The 17,003-nt window shown below is 42.9% G+C and overlaps 1 protein-coding gene across 3 annotated transcripts; it reads right to left on the bottom strand.

The window, feature by feature from the left end:
• Positions 1-2,492: 2,492 nt before the first annotated feature.
• Positions 2,493-13,424, bottom strand: LIPT1 (lipoyltransferase 1). Of its 3 annotated transcripts, none has more exons than XR_014297817.1 (2): positions 13,359-13,424; positions 2,493-2,741 (listed from the first exon to the last, which is right to left on the bottom strand). XR_014297817.1 is itself a non-coding variant. In XM_082672316.1 (2 exons), exon 2 carries the CDS (start codon positions 8,361-8,363, stop codon positions 7,242-7,244), a length of 1,122 nt encoding a protein of 373 aa, XP_082528442.1. In that variant the 5' UTR covers position 8,364; positions 13,359-13,423; the 3' UTR covers positions 7,142-7,241. The 3 variants fall into 3 exon arrangements, 1 of the variants encoding a protein (XP_082528442.1); XM_082672316.1 differs by lacking the exon at positions 2,493-2,741 and adding an exon at positions 7,142-8,364 and having other exon boundaries at positions 13,359-13,423; XR_014297818.1 differs by lacking the exon at positions 2,493-2,741 and adding an exon at positions 10,633-10,818.
• Between the last annotated feature and the right edge of the window lie 3,579 nt (positions 13,425-17,003).

The following is a 17,003-nucleotide window of genomic DNA, read 5'->3' as shown; positions in this document are numbered from 1 at the left end:
GACAGATCATTCCTATAACGTAAGAGTTTAACAATAAACTTTTACATTTCTACTAATTTATGGATTCATTGTTCAGTTGTGTGACCAATCCTAAGTATTTTTATAAATACATTGCTCAGTAGAGTTATAGTGTTTCAAGTCATATGGTTAATTTAAACATTTTACCAGATTTTCTCTATTTGACTGTTGGAGAGTGAATCAACACGTAATGAGCACCTATTAAGAAGATGAATTGGATGCTTTAATCTTGCCCCTGGGAATGTAGGGTCCAGCAAGAAAAATCATGAATTAGAGTACTCTTAAGAGACAGATGGGCTTGTGGGTCTAACAACCAGAAAAAAATAACCACCGATAATTTTGTTACAATTAAGTGTCTTTAGCAGACATTTACCTATTTACATTTACATATATATATATATATATATATATATATATATATATATAAATGTTTGGGCATAAGAATGGACAAATAAGTCACTGGGACAGAATAAGGAATCCAGAAACACACCTGAGAGAAAGTGGATGTGTGTATGGGCACATAATAGATAATAAAGGTCTTTCAAATTAGTGGGAAACAAGTAGACTGCCAATAAAAGTTTGCAAAAGGTAACATTAGATCTCTACCTTATGCCACATAGAGAAATTATTCTAAATGGGTTAAAGAGCTAATGAAATGAAATATTCAAACACTTTTTTTTTAAACTCCACTGAATGTACTAAGCATAACACAAAACCCAGGAATTATCAAGGAAAGTAAAGAGCACATGATCATATAAATATTTAAAACTTGAATAAAGGGAACCATAAAAAAGTTAAAAACATATGAGATCAAATTTACAACATATAGGAAAAGGGTTAATAGTCCTAACATACAAGGAAGATTGCCACATGTTCAGCAAGTTTGACCTGACCAAGGATTTGGTCCTTTAAGCAATCTCTCTACTGGGTTGTTCCTGCGGTACATACATTCCCATCCAGATACACCCTGTTTCTTTGTTCTTCATGAACAAATTTCTTGGAGTTCTCTATACAGTTTTTTTCCCCTTTCCTCACCACCTATTCACATTTCAATTCACTTCTATCCGGCTACCCAGTCACTCCACTGAAATTGTTCTTATCAAGGTCAGCAGTGACCTCCATACCACCATATCCAATGAACACTTTTTAACCCTCGTGTTACTTGTTTCAGGAGTATTAGACCTAGCTGGCCACTCCCTTTTTTTTTTGTAATCTTTTTTTATCATTGTGTTCTGAATTCACAGCATTTTAAAATTTATTTTTATTTCATTTTGTTTATTTTTGGCTGCATTGGGTCTTCGTTGCTGCACACGGGCTTTCTTTAGTTACGGCGAGCGGGGGCTACTCTTTGTTGTGGCGAGCGGGCTTCTCATTGTGGTGGCTTCTCTTGTTGTGGAGCATGGGCTCTAGGCGCACGGGCTTCAGTAGTTGTGGCTCGCGGGCTCTAGAGCACAGGCTCAGTAGTTGTGGCGCACGGGCTTAGGTGCTCCACAGCATGTGGGATCTTCCCGGACCAGGGCTCGAACCCATGTCCCCTGCATTGGCAGGCAGATTCGTAACCACTGCGCCACCAGGAAAGTCCCTGGCCACTCCCTTCTTGAATCTCAACTTCCGTGTAACACACTTTGCTTCTCCTCCACCCTACCTTTTAAATATTGGAGTTCTCCTAAACTAAGTACTAGGTAGTAACCATTTTTTTAGTAGGAACTTGTATGGGGAGGTCTTCCCCTATAAGAATTACACTTGTGGGGCTTCCCTGGTGGCGCAGTGGTTGAGAGTCCACCTGCCGGTGCAGGGGACACAGATTCATGCCCTGGTCCGGGAAGATCCCACATGCCGCGGAGCGGCTGGGCCCGTGAGCCATGGCCGCTGAGCCTGCGCGTCCGGAGCCTGTGCTCCGCAACGGGAGAGGCCACGGCATTGGGAGGCCCGTGTACCACAAAAAAAAAAAAAAAAAAAAGAATTAACACTTGTGGAAAAAAAAATTAATAAATCAAATAAATCAAATAATAAATTAATAAATCAAATAAATCAAAAAGAATTACACTTGTGGCCTGATAATTAGATGTTAATGTGGCTGCAGCTTTAGGAACTTGACCTAGTTGTGTGTACCTTCCATGTTGGCTGGGGGAGGAAGCACTATCAGGTGTGAGGAGATGGACGGGGCAGGATCTGCCAGACCAGGACTCCCACCTTCTCCCCTTTTTCAAAGGTGTGTGTTCTGTTCCAGGTGTAGTACCTGGATGGGTCTGGTTTGCAGCAGGACATCAGCATCCCAGTGGAGAATGAGTCATTCCTCCTCATACAGGGATGCAAAGTAACTCACCCGTCTTGGTGGGACGTCCCTTTACAAATCCCATTGCAAACTCCCCTCCCAGGTGGGACGGGGCTTGGTGTTCTCGGCAGCATAGCACGTAGATCCACTGTGAGAGGGAAACGGCTGTCTCCTGCAGTTTCCATACCTTACTGTGGGTATTGTGTGTCTAGGCAAGGGTCTCCCATCTGGCCTGTGGGGCAGCAGGCCCTCCTGGTTGATCACTCAAATGTCTTAAAGCCTGGGATAGTACTTTAGTCCATCTGGCCAAGGTGGTTTTTACCTGTTAGTAATTCAATCTGCTGCTTTAATGTTTCATTCTTCCTTTCTACCGACTCTGCTGGTTGTAGCTTGTAGGAGAGACAGAACCTCCTTCAGTGTCATGTTCCTTCACCCAATCTTATGTTGACTGAAAGAAAAAGGCACAACATAAGAGTTGTTAGTTTCAGTTTTATTCGGAAAACTTAGTGAGGACTATAGCCTGGGAAACAGCCTCTTGGTAGCCCAGAGGGGACTGCTCCCCAAGACACAGGGGAAGAAGCCAGTATATATGTGATTTTGGCTGCGGAAACGGTGCAGTGAAGTATACATCTCAGTAAAAGGTTAGTGCTGGTCATGAGGAACAGATATATTAGTTAATGATGTTAGTGCTTTTTCTATGTATGCAAAGATGCAAAAATCTGGGTTCTCTAAAAATCTTCCTGAGATATATCTATCTAAGGGGCCTGTTTTTCCAAAGCATATATGTTCTCATCCTGGTTTTCGTCCTGAATTCCTTTCAGGGTGCACCGTCAGTCAGCGACTGCAGTGGCTAATGACTTGATCCTTGTAGAGCTGGATGGTGGGCAACATTCTTTGTTCTACACTTGCATATCATGACCTTTAAAATGTGACTGCCCAGTCACTGTCTATTGGACAAGGGTATCCATAAATGGTACTCAGCTTCTCTAATGCCCTTACGGTGGCAGCCTGCTTTGCATGGCAACAGGGGAAAGCTTGAGTGAAGCCAGACCTGGTGGCCTCCTGGCACAGGAACAGTGGGCAGAACATACATTCCAAGGACAGGGGAGGAGGTTAGGAGCCTCTGATTGCCTGGGTCCAGTTTGAAGGACAACTGGCGGTCACATCCTCTTGATGGCCTCCTCCAAAAGGTGGGCTCCACCTCCCACCAAGATTTGTAAGTTGGAGGATTCCCCAAACGTAGGGGACTTGGATGCTAAACACTTTAAACTTTAGATGAATTACACAAGTCCACAATTATCCATTTTCATGATATACGATACTATCTATATGCTGTCAACTCCTATTAAGCTAAGACTTCTCCTTGGAATTCTAATCTCACATACTCAGCTGCCTGTTTGGCATTTCACCTGGCATCTCAGAAACACACAAGCATTTCAAACATAACAGGCCCCAACTGAACTTGATACACACTCCCCCACTGCTCCCGTGTACCCCCATCCATCCAGTTGCTTAAGTAAGAAATCTAGGCGTCATTCTTGATTCCTCCCTCCCCTTCATCCTCATATGCAGACATGCAGAAAGTTCTGCAGAATCGACCTGCAAAACATGCCTTTAATCCATGTGTTCCAGGAATGCTCGTCAGATTTCCCTTTTAGAACATGAAGCCCTTAACAGCCTTCACCTGATGTCCTCCTCTCGAGAAACAAAGGGTATCAGAACATCACGGCTGCTTTATTGCACCAAGCACATCATGTCAGAATTTTTATACCTTTCTTAGAAAATAATTTTCAGTTGTTGTGACACATGTAGTGCTTAAAAACGGGCCCATGAACAACCCCTTCAAAACTGTGTTTACTTGGTATTTAATATTGCAAAAGAACAATGGGGCCTGCCCGTGAAACCTGCCTCAAATGAAGAACATTTAGCCTGGCACCTGTGTTTGTCCCAGGAGCAACTTGAAAAATCCCCTTCCCTTACCCTGCTCCCATTTTGAGATAACCAGCTGCAGCAAAACCCTGTGTGTCCACCTCCGCTCCCCACAATCCCTCAGAAACAAGGATGGGATCTGGATCCACTGAGATACATGAAAGGAGAAGATCTCCTAAGAGGACTGAAATTAATGTGATAGCCAAACACTGGGTTACGTTGTTTCAGGCGAAGATGTCTGAAGGTCTCTGAGTCCTGAAACCCCTGTTATGGGTTGAATTGTGCAAACCGCAGCCCCCCCAACCCCCCCAAGAAATTCACACGTTGAAATCCCAACCCCTGGTACCTCAGAATGTAACCATATTTGGAAATAAGGTCTTCAAAGAAATAAGTTAAAATGATGTCTTTAGGGTGGCCCTAATGCAATATGACTGGTGTCCTTATAAGAAATGGACATCTGGACACAGATACGCACACAGATGAAAGACTATGTGAGGGCATAGCAAGAAGGTGCCACCTGTAAGCCAAGGAGACAGGCCTCAGAAGAAATCAAACCTGGGAATTCCCTGTCGGTCCAGTGGTTAGGACTTGGTGCTTTCACTGTTGGGGCCCAGGTTCAATTCCTGGTCAGGGAGCTAGGATCCCACAAGCTGCCAGGTGTGGCCAAATTAAAAAATAATTTTTTAAAAAAAGAAGATGACTTTATTTTTTCTTAAATTCCATATATATGTGTTAGCATACGGTATTTATCTTTCTCTTTCTGACTTACTTCACTCTGTATGACAGACTCTAGGTCTATCCACCTCATTACAAATAGCTCAATTTCATTTCTTTTTATGGCTGAGTAATATTCCATTGTATATATGTGCCACATCTTCTTTGTCCATTCATCTGATGATGGACACTTAGGTTGTTTCCATCTCTGGGCTATTATAAATAGAGCTGCAAGAACCTAGGGGTAAGACAGGAATAAAGACACAGACCTACTAGAGACTGGACTTGAGGATATGATGAGGGGGAAGGGTAAGCTGTGACAAAGCGAGAGAGAGGCATGGACATATATACACTACCAAATGTAAGGTAGATAGCTAGTGGGAAGCAGCCACATAGCACTGGGAGATCAGCTCGGTGCTTTGTGACCTCCTGGAGGGGTGGGATAAGGAGGGTGGGAGGGAGGGAGACGCAAGAGGGAAGAGATATGGGAACATATGTATATGTATAACTGACTCACTTTGTTATAAAGCAGAAACTAACACACCATTGTAAAGCAATTATACTCCAATAAAGATGTAAAAAAAAAAAAAGAAGAAGAAACCAAACCTGCTGTCACCTTGATCTTGGACTGAATAAATGACTGTTGTTGTTTTAAGCTACCAAGTTTTGGAGTGGTTTGTTATGTAGCAATAGATAACCGGTGAATCCGGATTACTCTCCTCCCTGCTCCACTTCTCATTCCTCAGGGCTCAGCTTCAATGTCAGGTCCCTGATCACTCTAGCTAGGGAGCCCGTATTGTCTAACTGCCTGGACTTTTCTTTCATACTTTTCTCATTTTGTAAGCATTTACTGATTTCTTTCCCTAGTTTTAAAAAACTCAAGTCTTGACCTATTAATGGGTCATAAAGTCAATTTTTAAAAGAAATAAAATTGAATATAAAATATCAGATAAGTAAGTAGTAAAGGATAAGCATCGTATTGTGAAACTTGTTAGGTATAGGCAACATATGTGTGTGCTGGTGCACAATATAAAATACATTTTGTACTCCAGTTTTTAAAAAGTTTGAAACCACTGCTCTAAACTGTCAGTTCTTAAGCTCAGTGAGCATGTCGCTTTCACTCACCATGAACATCCAACAACTAGCAAAGTCCTTGGCACAGAGTAGGCACTCAATAAACATGTAGGAACTACTGTAGAAATAAGAGGAGTATGTGAGTGAACTGTAGAGACAGGAAATGGTTGGCAGTGGTGGTACCCTTTGAAGAAGTCTGACAATGAAGTGATGGAGATAAACAGAGTAAAGCCTTGAGCAGGAGTCTTCGGGAAAGGGGAGACATGAGCGTGTCTATTCACTAAGGCTAAAGATCCAGTAAAAGTCGAGAGAGAGTTAGGCAAGATAAAGGAGATAAATAACTGATAGTACAATACAAAGCACAAACAGGCTGGAGAGGAAAAAGCCACCAGCCAATTCTCGAGCCAATTCTTTGAGATTGAATGAAATGAGAAAAGTTGAAGTAGAGAACACGGGGGCGCTGAAGGAGCTCATTTCTGAAAGCCTCCACTCTCAAATTATAAATCAAGGTTTGTGACCAGATTAAGAGTAATGGAATTCTGAGCTTAGGAAGAGTGGGAACATTTACGAATAAGGCCTCTGAAGAATGAGGGGGAGTCAACGGGTGAGTCGAATCTGGTACCAACAGAACAAAGAAATACAAGTTGAAAACTATGTGAATTTTCTTCTAGCATTGCCTGCCATCTGGGTATAAGAGTGGAAATCAATTGTTGGAAAAAAAAAAAAGGGTAGCTATGATAGGTCAAGAGAAACAAATGAGAATGCTGGTAAGAAATGGAATTGAAGCAAGAGACTGAGGAAAAGTTATTGGCTTAGAAAAGTGCAATAAGCTTGATTTAATGGGAGAGGACGGAAGGATAAGGAAACAATGAAACGGGAGAATTTTAGAGTTTAAGGTATCAGAGGTGGCAAGAAGCTGGGGTTATATTCCCTAGAGGTAAGAAAGAGAACGGACTCTGAGGTCAGAGTGTCCCATATGGTATACAACCCCAAGATGGTAACAGAGGAAGGAGGTGAAATACAAATGCAGCCAGGTATTAAAATCAATAAAGACAGAGAGGATCTTAGACATCAATGGAAAATATGGACTAGGATAGGTGATAGACAATTTCAAATAGGGAGAAGTTACTGAAGGAGACTAGATCTTTTTTATTTTAAGAGACAGACAATGTACTGTAAACATTTTTAATTCTGTCATTGAAACTGTCAATATTAAGAAATTTACTTGGAATCACATTATTCCCTTAATTTTTTCACAGAGCATATTCCATTTACTGTGTAGTTCATCATCTTCTGGACATGTTCTATGTAATATACTTGTAAGCATAGTCGTTTCAATTGGGCAAAATTTACTACCAATAAAACCTGAATTTAACTTGTCACGTATTTCCAGCGGCAACCAATGGTCAGGTGCTTCAATATTACAGATTTCAATTCTTCCATTCTTTATGTCTATGAATACTTTAATTTCCAAGTGTGAATGTTCATATAACACATTGAAGGAAGTGTTTACACTGAACTTTGGAGTTTTGCCATATATCCACTCCCAGGTCTGTAGTTCTTTGGCTCTGCTGTTTATTCCAGGAAACAGCGTCTCGTCTGTTGGGTTTATTAGGTGAATGTGATTATCGATTTGATGAGATGTAGCATACTCTGTGGCAATAGCATTTATCACTACTTCGCAGGTCAGGGTGGGATCTTTTTCCATAAGATTTTTTACTAAGGCAGGTGTGCTCGCAGTGGCAGTACTCCTGACCCCTTGGTAAGGGCTCTTCAACAAAGATGACAAGAAGGTCCCATCGGTACTGCATAGCAAAGTGCAGTGGTGATAAGCAGCGGTCTGGCCAATCCTGGAAGCTGTTCCTGAGATTTTAAACTGTCCATCAAGTAAAAGGTCAAACCTTTTGGTAGCCCGCACATCCAGCTGCGGCTGGACAGCCTTCAGAGCTTTAACAACTAATTTTAGATTTTCCATCCTATCGTACTTTTTTTTGGTTGTAAAAAAAGTCAAGTTGATGTTACCCATATCATGGTAGACTGTTCCTCCTCCACTTCTCCTCCGAGCTAGTTTTACACCTCCTTCTCTCATCAGATTCAGGTTACATTCCTGCCAAGGGTTCTGATGCCGACCAATTACAACAGAGGGAGAATTCCTCCAAAAGAAAAGAACCGGCTTGGCTTCTAGATTCATATGGTCATGGATCCAGTCTTCTACAGCCAGGTTTTGGTAAACATCATTGGAAACTGACTGTAAAATGAGCCCACTTTTAACTGTGTCTTTAAAACCAGCTGCTGGGACCTTGAGGTTACAAAGTAACTGGAAGCAATTCTTCATTGAAAATGGGATCAGCATGCTTTTAAAAATGGAAGACAAACAAATTAATGATGGAGAAAAAGAAAATTAAATTCTAGTTTGTAGCTATCAGTTCTTGGTTATTTAATCCAAACTTATTTAAGTATCCGGTCTGGTTGCTTTTCTTGCCTTTTAGCCTTATCATTAGTCTTTAGCAAAAATTGTACAACAGAGTACTCAAAGGAAATAAATGATACAAACCTCAAATTGTTTTAGTTGAAATGGAATAAGGGTACAGATTTTTCCAATAATAAAGCTGAAAACACATTATGTAATATATCTCAGAGACAAACAAATTATTTTGAATTCACAGGTAATACACATTATTTGAGAAAAATGAGAAAATACAGACAAGCAAAAAGAGCAAAATAAAAGAAACCATAACATGACCACCCGGAGATAATCCCAATTAACACTTTAGTGTGTACCCATTTTTTTATGTGCATGTGTAAAATACACACACACACTTTTCCCCACCAAAAGTGGAATGATACTCTTATTTCATTCAATGTTAAACCTATTTTTACATCGGTTTTAATGTCGTGTTACATTCCATTGTCAAGATACACCACCGTTTACTCAACCAGTCTCTTAGTTTGTAAGTTTAGACTGTCTCTAGTTTTTCTATGTTATCAACAATGTACTCATGAACATCTGTCTGGAAAGCTTTAATTATGTCCTTGTAGTACTTTAAAAATAATTCCTATTTAATTTTGAGATACATGTTTACTGGCAGCCTGTTTTATTTAGATCAATATTAAATTAGGATGGACCCCCTGAAGTCAGGGGAGAGGTGGTCAGAGTAGCAAGGTTAAATAGAAAGGCTAGGAACAATTTTATTATGTTTTGACACTTTACACATTATTTGTGCTAGCAGTGCTGATGAAAAGGCTGAAAATACTAGCTGTAATAATGAAGTATTTTGACTGGTTATGGTTGTAAAGAAACCATTCTATTCCGATTTCGTTTCTTAGAATGGTCATAATTTTCCTTTAGGTTAAAGACCTGGGAAGGACTGGGTTATTAAAGCCCAGAACTAGGCCCCATTCTCTTGTAGTTACATCCTAGATGCACAATTCCTAGGGTAACAAGTCTTCGTATTTTCATCACTCTTGATATATCTTGATAAGTTATGCTACAGAAAAGCTGAACCAATTTACACTCTTTCTATCTAGAAAGGTCAGGAGAGGTGTAACAGAGGAAGGGATACTTGAACTGAGTCTCGAAATCTGATGGTTTTTACCACGTTGATGGGAGTAGCATGTTCCAGGCAAATGCAAAGACAGAGAGTCCTCCAACAGTAAGGCATGTCTTGGGGACTTCCTCCTCAAAGGAGTTCCACTACCAGTCTTCCAGCTCCACTGAAACCTTTGGCTGTGCTGTCCTAGGAAGCCTCTGCAGCCAGATGCCGTTTCTTTGGTTAAACTCTTTGTTCTTGGTTCTGTTTGACCAAATTTGATATCAGTCCCTCCTTCACTAAACAAATGTTTATGGAGTGCCTACTAGGCACAAGGTAGAATAAAGAAGGGGAGGAGACAAATTCATGTAATTCTAAAGCATCTGGCCTTTTTCTAAAAGCAGCTGGATCTAGTGAGGTGTTTTAAGTAGGAAAGTGTTAAGTCAGCCATTATACAAAACTGCTTCTGCTGGCAGTGTTGAGCATGGATTAAAAACAGATAGACTAGGGGCAGGGAGACGGTTTAACCGACCCATGCAGTTGTCCCAGTTAGAGATAATGAGGGCCTGAACGAGGGTAGCAGACACTGAGAAGGGATGGACATGAGGACATTAAGGTCACAGACTGGTCCTTGCCTTCAAGGAACTCACTATCTAGTGGGAGACACTAAAAAGCAAGGAAGGTGATAATTAAAATACAGTGTCAGGGCTTCCCTGGTGGCGCAGTGGTTGGGAGTCCACCTGCCGAAGCAGGGGACATGGGTTCGTGCCCCGGTCCGGAAAGATCCCACATGCCACGGAGCGGCTGGGCCCATGAGCCATGGCCGCTGAGCCTGTGCGTCCGGAGCCTGTGCTCTGCAACGGGAGAGGCCACAACAGTGAGAGGCCCACGTACCACAAAAAAAAAAATATGGTGTCATAAGTGCTATGACAGGGTAAGTACATTAGAAGGCCATTTAACCCTCTCATCATTGGAAGTGACATTGAAGTTGAGACATAGAAGGGGTAAGGAAAAGTATTCCAACAAAGTACAGTAGCTTGGAGAAGAAGACCCATTCAAAGAATTCGAAGAATTTAACTAAATTGGCTGGTATTTAAGAGTGCAGGAATGGGGAGCTGCAAGAGATAAGGAGGCAGAAGTAGAGATCAGATTATGAAGAGACTTAAAATCCAGTTAGGGACTTCCCTGGCGGTCCAGTGGTTAGGACTCTGTGCTTTCACTGCAGGGGGCACGGGTTTGATCCCTGGTCCGGGAACTAAGATCCCACAAGCCTCGGGCCTAAATAAAAAAAAAAAATCCATGTTAAATACTTGAACTTCACCCTGAGGGTGATGAGCAGGTGCTGAAGAGTTTTACAGATTTACACTTCAGAGACATCGCCTAGAGATTTAAGCAGGGAGAATCTTGATATCTGGTAATTGGTTCAGTGAGGGTGAGAGAAAGAAGTCAAGGGTCCTTTATGGTATGATTACAAGCCAGCATTCAAATCCCAACTCTGTCTCTTCCCAGCTAAGGCAGATTAATTGACTTTTCTGTGCCGCAGATCCCTTATCTGTAATATGTGGGTAACTGACAGGACTCATATCAGGATTAAATGAACTAATACATGTAAAGTGCTTATAAGAGTGCCCGGCACATAGAAAGTACACAGGATGTTAGCTCTTTTATTAATTTTATGCATACCCTGACTTCTGGCCTGGGAAATGGGTGGAAAGAGGTGACATTTCCTAGGACAGATTTCATAGGAAGAGGAGATACAGGGTGAAGATAACTGGTCCGTTTTGACTGCATTGGACTTAAGAGTCTTTGGCTACCAGCAGCCAATGGCACAGAGCTGAAGAGATGGTAACTAAGGGCTCCAGAATTGATCCAACTAATGTATTAATAGTGATCAAAATATCTGTATTCATCCAGGCATTGTGGATACGGTGTGAGTGAAACACAGTAAAGATATTAATTCAAGAGATCTTGCATCTACTACGCAACAGGCATTGTTCTTGGCACTTGGGATTCATCAGTGAACCAAATCAAGGAAGGTGATGAGGACCATATGAAAAAGGAAAGGGAACAAAGGAAATGTGTATGTGAGAGGAACTGGGCTGCTATTTAATTTAATTTATTATTTATTTATTTATTTATTCATTTATTTTGGCCACGAGGCATGCGGGATCTTTGTTCCCCTACAAGGGATCGAACCCATGCCCCCTGCAGTGGAAGCACCAAGCCTTAACCACTGAACTGCCAGGGAAGTCCCCAGGCTGCAATTTCACATAGGGTTGTCAGGCTAGGCTTCATCAAAAAAGTGACCAAAAAAGCAGACTAAGTCAGAAAGAGAAAAACAAATATCGTATATTAACATATATATGTGGAATCTAGAAAAATGGTACAGATGACCTTATTTGCAAAGCAGAAATAGCAACAGAGATGTAGAGAACAAACATATGGACACACCAAGGGGGAAAGAGGGGGGTGGGATAGATTGGGACTGACATATATACACTACTATGTATAAAACAGATAACTAATGAGAACCAACTGTATAGCACAGGGAACTCTACTCAATGCTCTTTGGTGACCTAAATGGGAAGGAAATCCAAAAAAGAGGGGATATATGTATACGTATAACTGATTCACTTTTCTGTACAGCATAGACTAACACAACACTGTAAAGCAACTATACTCCAATTAAAAAAAAAAAAGCAGACTGAAAGTCGAGGGAGTTAGGCTAAGTGCCTACTATGTGCCAGAAACTGTTCTAGGCACCTGAACACACAAACAAATAGGACCCTGTGAAGAGGTAACATTTCCTACTGAGCCTCGTAGGACAAGAAAGAATCACACAAAGAGTGAGAAAAAGTGGGAACCCAGGGATGTCTGAGAAAACCTGAATGCCAATTTATTAATTTACAAAGAGAACTATAGGCTATCAACCGGATATTCAGATCGGCCTGTCCAACTACTCTCTCATCATAAGTTTGCTTGGTGAATACTGAATCCGGACAAAAGGATGGAGTTATATGACTTCAATGTCTGGTGGAATGAGCCTTGAGGAAAGCGCCTCTAAGCTCCTGGGCTCTGGAGAGACCCCACTGTTAACGCCAGGACACCCTGTCTCTCCCAGAGGAGGCCTGGAGTCATCCGGTCAGGCGCACCTCTCTTTTACTCCATGCTTCAAAAACAGATCAGACCGCCAGCTGCATGATGTACCGTCTTTTTTTAGTTGTCAGGATACTGTCAAGTTCTGAAGGCCTGATAAAATTTTGTCTCTTTAACTTTGCATATCTCTACTCTTACCTTTTAATTATTAATTTTTTATCGTTTTTTAATCAGAGGACAATCATATTTCCATGTTCTGGGAGGGACACTTAGCTACCACCACTTTGAATTTACCAAACCTGCTTCTCCATCATCGAACAGAAAGCAAAAAATAACAGGATCTCACCTACCCTCCTAGGCAGGCCCAGCTCCTTCAAAAAATCCCCTCCAAGTTTTATCTTGCCATCTTGCCACCTGTCTTAGTACATAACTTATCCAGTCTCAGGACAGCCGTGTGCCTGTTTGATTTCGCCTTTTTGGTTCTCGGTGGGCGCGCACGGGGCTGGCACCCAACATGTCTAATTTTTTGACCCTCCCGTGTTGCGGATAATCCGTTCCTAACCGTGGAGCTACGTCTTCCCAAGCTCTGACAGGACACTTCAGGGCCTGCAGCGCCAGCCGTGCGCACCGCCCCAGGGTCTCAGGTTCCCGCCCGCTGCCTGACCTCGGGGGCCCACGCTGCCTGCCCCGCCCCGCCTTGCCACGCCTCCGGTTTCACGCACCTGAGGCTTCCGGTCGCGGTCAAGCAGCGCGCGGGCCCGTGGGGGAAGGACGCGTGCGACCCGGAGTCCCGTCCTGCTGCGCACGCAGCCGCCCCGCCCGCCGCCCCGGCCCGCGGGGGGCGGGGCACCGGAAGCGCTGCGTAGGGGCGGGGCCGGGGGTTCTGGAGGGTCTTTACGACCGGCTGAGCTGGCGCCGAGCCAGAGGAGAGGCAGGGACGCCGCCCACGTTCGAATAGTAGTATCAATAATATCGAAAGTCCTAGAGCCTCAGGGCAGATGGAGGTTCCCCGCGTGACAGCCCAGAGCGTTAGCGGGGAACAGGTAGGAGCGGGGTTGAGTCAGTCTGGAGGGGAGCCCGCCTGGTACCCAGAGCAGTCGGGTCGGATGTTCTTTACTGAACATCCAGGCATTGCGCGGGGCTTTGCACGTCTCATAGTCCAAAGGGCAGGCAACTCCACTTGGAAGGGAACGAAACTAAAATCGGTTTTAAAAGATAAATGGCATTTAAAGGAATAAACGCTGGTATTCCCAATACAGGGACAGGTAGGAAGGAGTGGGTCGGAGAACAAACACACTGAGCGCAATGAACGTTACCACTCGGGGTGTCCCTCGGTGCAGCTGGCAAGAAAATCCTTGTGGCTTAGCCAGATGGGAAATTCCCCCGTCAGGCAAAGTTCCAAATAACTATAGCTGCGTAACAAACTGCCTCAAACGCCAGTGGCTTAACACAACGATTTATTCTAACATTTATATGGTCAAGGCTTGCTCACGTGGCTTCCTTCATTCAGCACAGGTTGGCTGAGCGGGGAGGTCCAGGACGGCCTTATTCACGCCTTTGGCGGCTGGTGCTGGCTGGCTGATGGGGCACCTCCGTTCAGCGCTAGCCTTGGAAGGAGCACTTTGGCCACATTCTGTTGACCAAAGCACCAGCAAAGGCAGCCCAGAGTCAAGGGGTGGAGAAATGGACCCCACCTCTTGATGAGAGGAGCCCAAAGAATTTGTGGTCATCTGTTTCAGGCTTCCACAGAAATCAATCTCTCTTTTGGCTTAGAATAGAAACCATCAAGACTTGCATCTTGGAGTAAGAAGCATCCAGTGTTCACAATTTGGTGATGCCGATACAATGACCAGGGCTCCATATAAAGCTACGATAAAGACACAGTGGCTCCTTATTTATTTACTATTACCCTCTTGAAGTCACTCTAATTAGTCTTTCTTGGATTATGCAGGTGGGAATGGATTCTGTGCAGTTAGTCCCAGTAGTTTTCCAAGTTATCATTAAAAAGAGCCACGCAATTCTCTTGCCCTTTGCTTATAGTACATCTTTCTAAATTCCATTTCTCTGGAATCTGAGGTGGTACAATTTTTCCCCCCCCTAATTTCCTACCGAAGTGTTTTTCAAGAATGGATCCGTCCTCCCTGCTCCTAGACTTCCACCCTGTGGTTATCTTAACCCCTCTCCTACTTCTTCAGCTTCTCCACTGGATCCTTCTTCTGCTGACACTCAAACACGACCTCCATCTCATCTTCCATCTCTCATGCTGTCTACTCCCCTTCAGAGTTGAGCTTCTTTGTGGAGTTGCTACACATCCAGTATCCACTTCCTCACTTCCCATTCGTTTTTTAACCTACTCCAATATGGATTCTGTCCTGGTGTTCCATCAAAAGTGCTTTTTGCAGGGTGAGCAAAATGGGTGAAGATGATCAAAATGTACAAACTTCCAGTTATAAGATAAGTAAGTCCTGGATATGTAAATGTACAGCATGGTGACTATAAAAATACCGTACTGTATACTTGAAAGTTGCTAAGTGAATATATCTTAAAAGTTCTCATCGCAATGAAAAAAAATAACTATGTGTTGATAGATGTTAACTTCTTACAGTGATCACTTTGCAGTATATACGAAATCATTATGTTGCACACCTGGAACTAATATAATGGCATATGTCAATTATATATCAATTTTTAAAATTTATTTTAAAAATAATAAAATTCTTTAAATCATTAAAAAACTATTCAGGGATGATGGAGAATTAGGTCAGCTACTTACTCTCAAATGGTTGGGAGGAGAGGGAAAGGCCTTTGTACCATGCTTGCAACTTTGCTGTAAATTTGAGATTGTTTCAAAATAAAAGGAAAATAATATATGTTAGGTGTCTGGCATTGTAATAAAGACTGTGAGCACCCCACCCAGGTCCCCTTTACCCTTAATTCATCATCCATTCTCCAGCTGGTGTGAATGAAGGAGCTAGCAGGCACAGGCACACCAGAGTGATTCACCCTGCATCCCTGCCCACCAGCCTCCCCACTTTGGCTTGGAGGTGGCAACCGATGCCTGACTGGCCTAGCGCTGCAATAGTCCCACCCCTTGCCTCAAAGTGGGACAGTGGGACAACTCTGCAGTATGATCCCTCCAGAGCACCCTGTGAGTCAGGCCATGAATTTATCTGAGTGCTCATTCTTCGTTGATTCCTTCTGCTTCCCTGACTCCCTCACAGGCTTACCTTAAAGAGCACACTCTCAAAAATCATGTGCATCTGGGTCCTTGTCTCAGGTAGCTCCTAGGGAATCTCAACTAAGCCAGTTACACAACAGCTCAGTAAATGATAACTATTATTACTGGCATCAATGACAACACCATTAGATGCAATACCAATGCATGTATTATAGGTCTTATAGGTATGTTGAATCTAAGGTCTCCTAACATCCTTATTTCTCCTGAACTATATTATTTTTATATGGAAAGTTTCTCATCAGAAACAACGGTAGAACTCTGAAAAATGTTCACTTTAGGATTCTTCTTGTAGAATTCTTCCATAAAACAAATAAACACCTAAGTGAGGCTGTTGTTCTGATTAAACTTATTCCATTCTACCCCTTCCAGGAAGTATTTGTGGATTTCCATTCCCAGGTGTGCTGCTAAAACTATGGCTTCGCTTGGATTTTGGGATTCCAATTCTCTGATGTCTTAGCAGCAATAGTTCTCAATCAGAGTAATTAATGCTTGCATTTGTTATCATCTCAATGACTGGATCGTGCTACAACATTTGACATCCTGCAATGCCTGGGGCATCACATACAATGAAGGACATCCCAAATTCAGTGTCCAACACACTATCAAATGTCCTGTTGGACATTCATGGAGGTGAAAAACCAGTCTGTAAATATTTGAGCCAAGTCCCTATTAAAGAAAAAAGTGGTTTTGCTAAGGTCACTAGTGCCATTCATGTTGCTAGATCCAGTGGACCTTTCAAGTCCTCATCTACCATTTCAGTTGACTGCCTCCACCTTAAAGACTTCTGTGGGCAATCTTGACATTATCCTGTCTTGGTTTTCCACCAACTCTGCCAACTCTTCAGTCCCCTTAGCCAGCTACCCCTGCGCTGACCAGCTACACCAACTCTGCCAACTCTTCAGTCCCCTTAGGCAGCTCCCCCTGCGCTGACCAGCTCCACCAACTCTGCCAACTCTTCAGTCCCCTTAGCCAGCTCCCCATGCGCTGACCAGCTCCACCAACTCTGCCAACTCTTCAGTCCCCTTAGCCAGCTCCCCCTGTGCTGCCCAGCTCCTAAGTGTTGTAGTTGCTTTATCTCACACTATACATCCACTATAAGCAACCTCTTTCGTTCCCATAGCTTTAGATA

Source organism: Grampus griseus (assembly GCF_964374135.1).
Source record: "Grampus griseus genome assembly, chromosome: 15".
Lineage (NCBI taxonomy): Eukaryota > Metazoa > Chordata > Mammalia > Artiodactyla > Delphinidae > Grampus > Grampus griseus.
The sequence above is the reverse complement of the archived record's forward strand: the minus strand, read 5'-3'. Positions and strand labels throughout refer to the sequence as shown.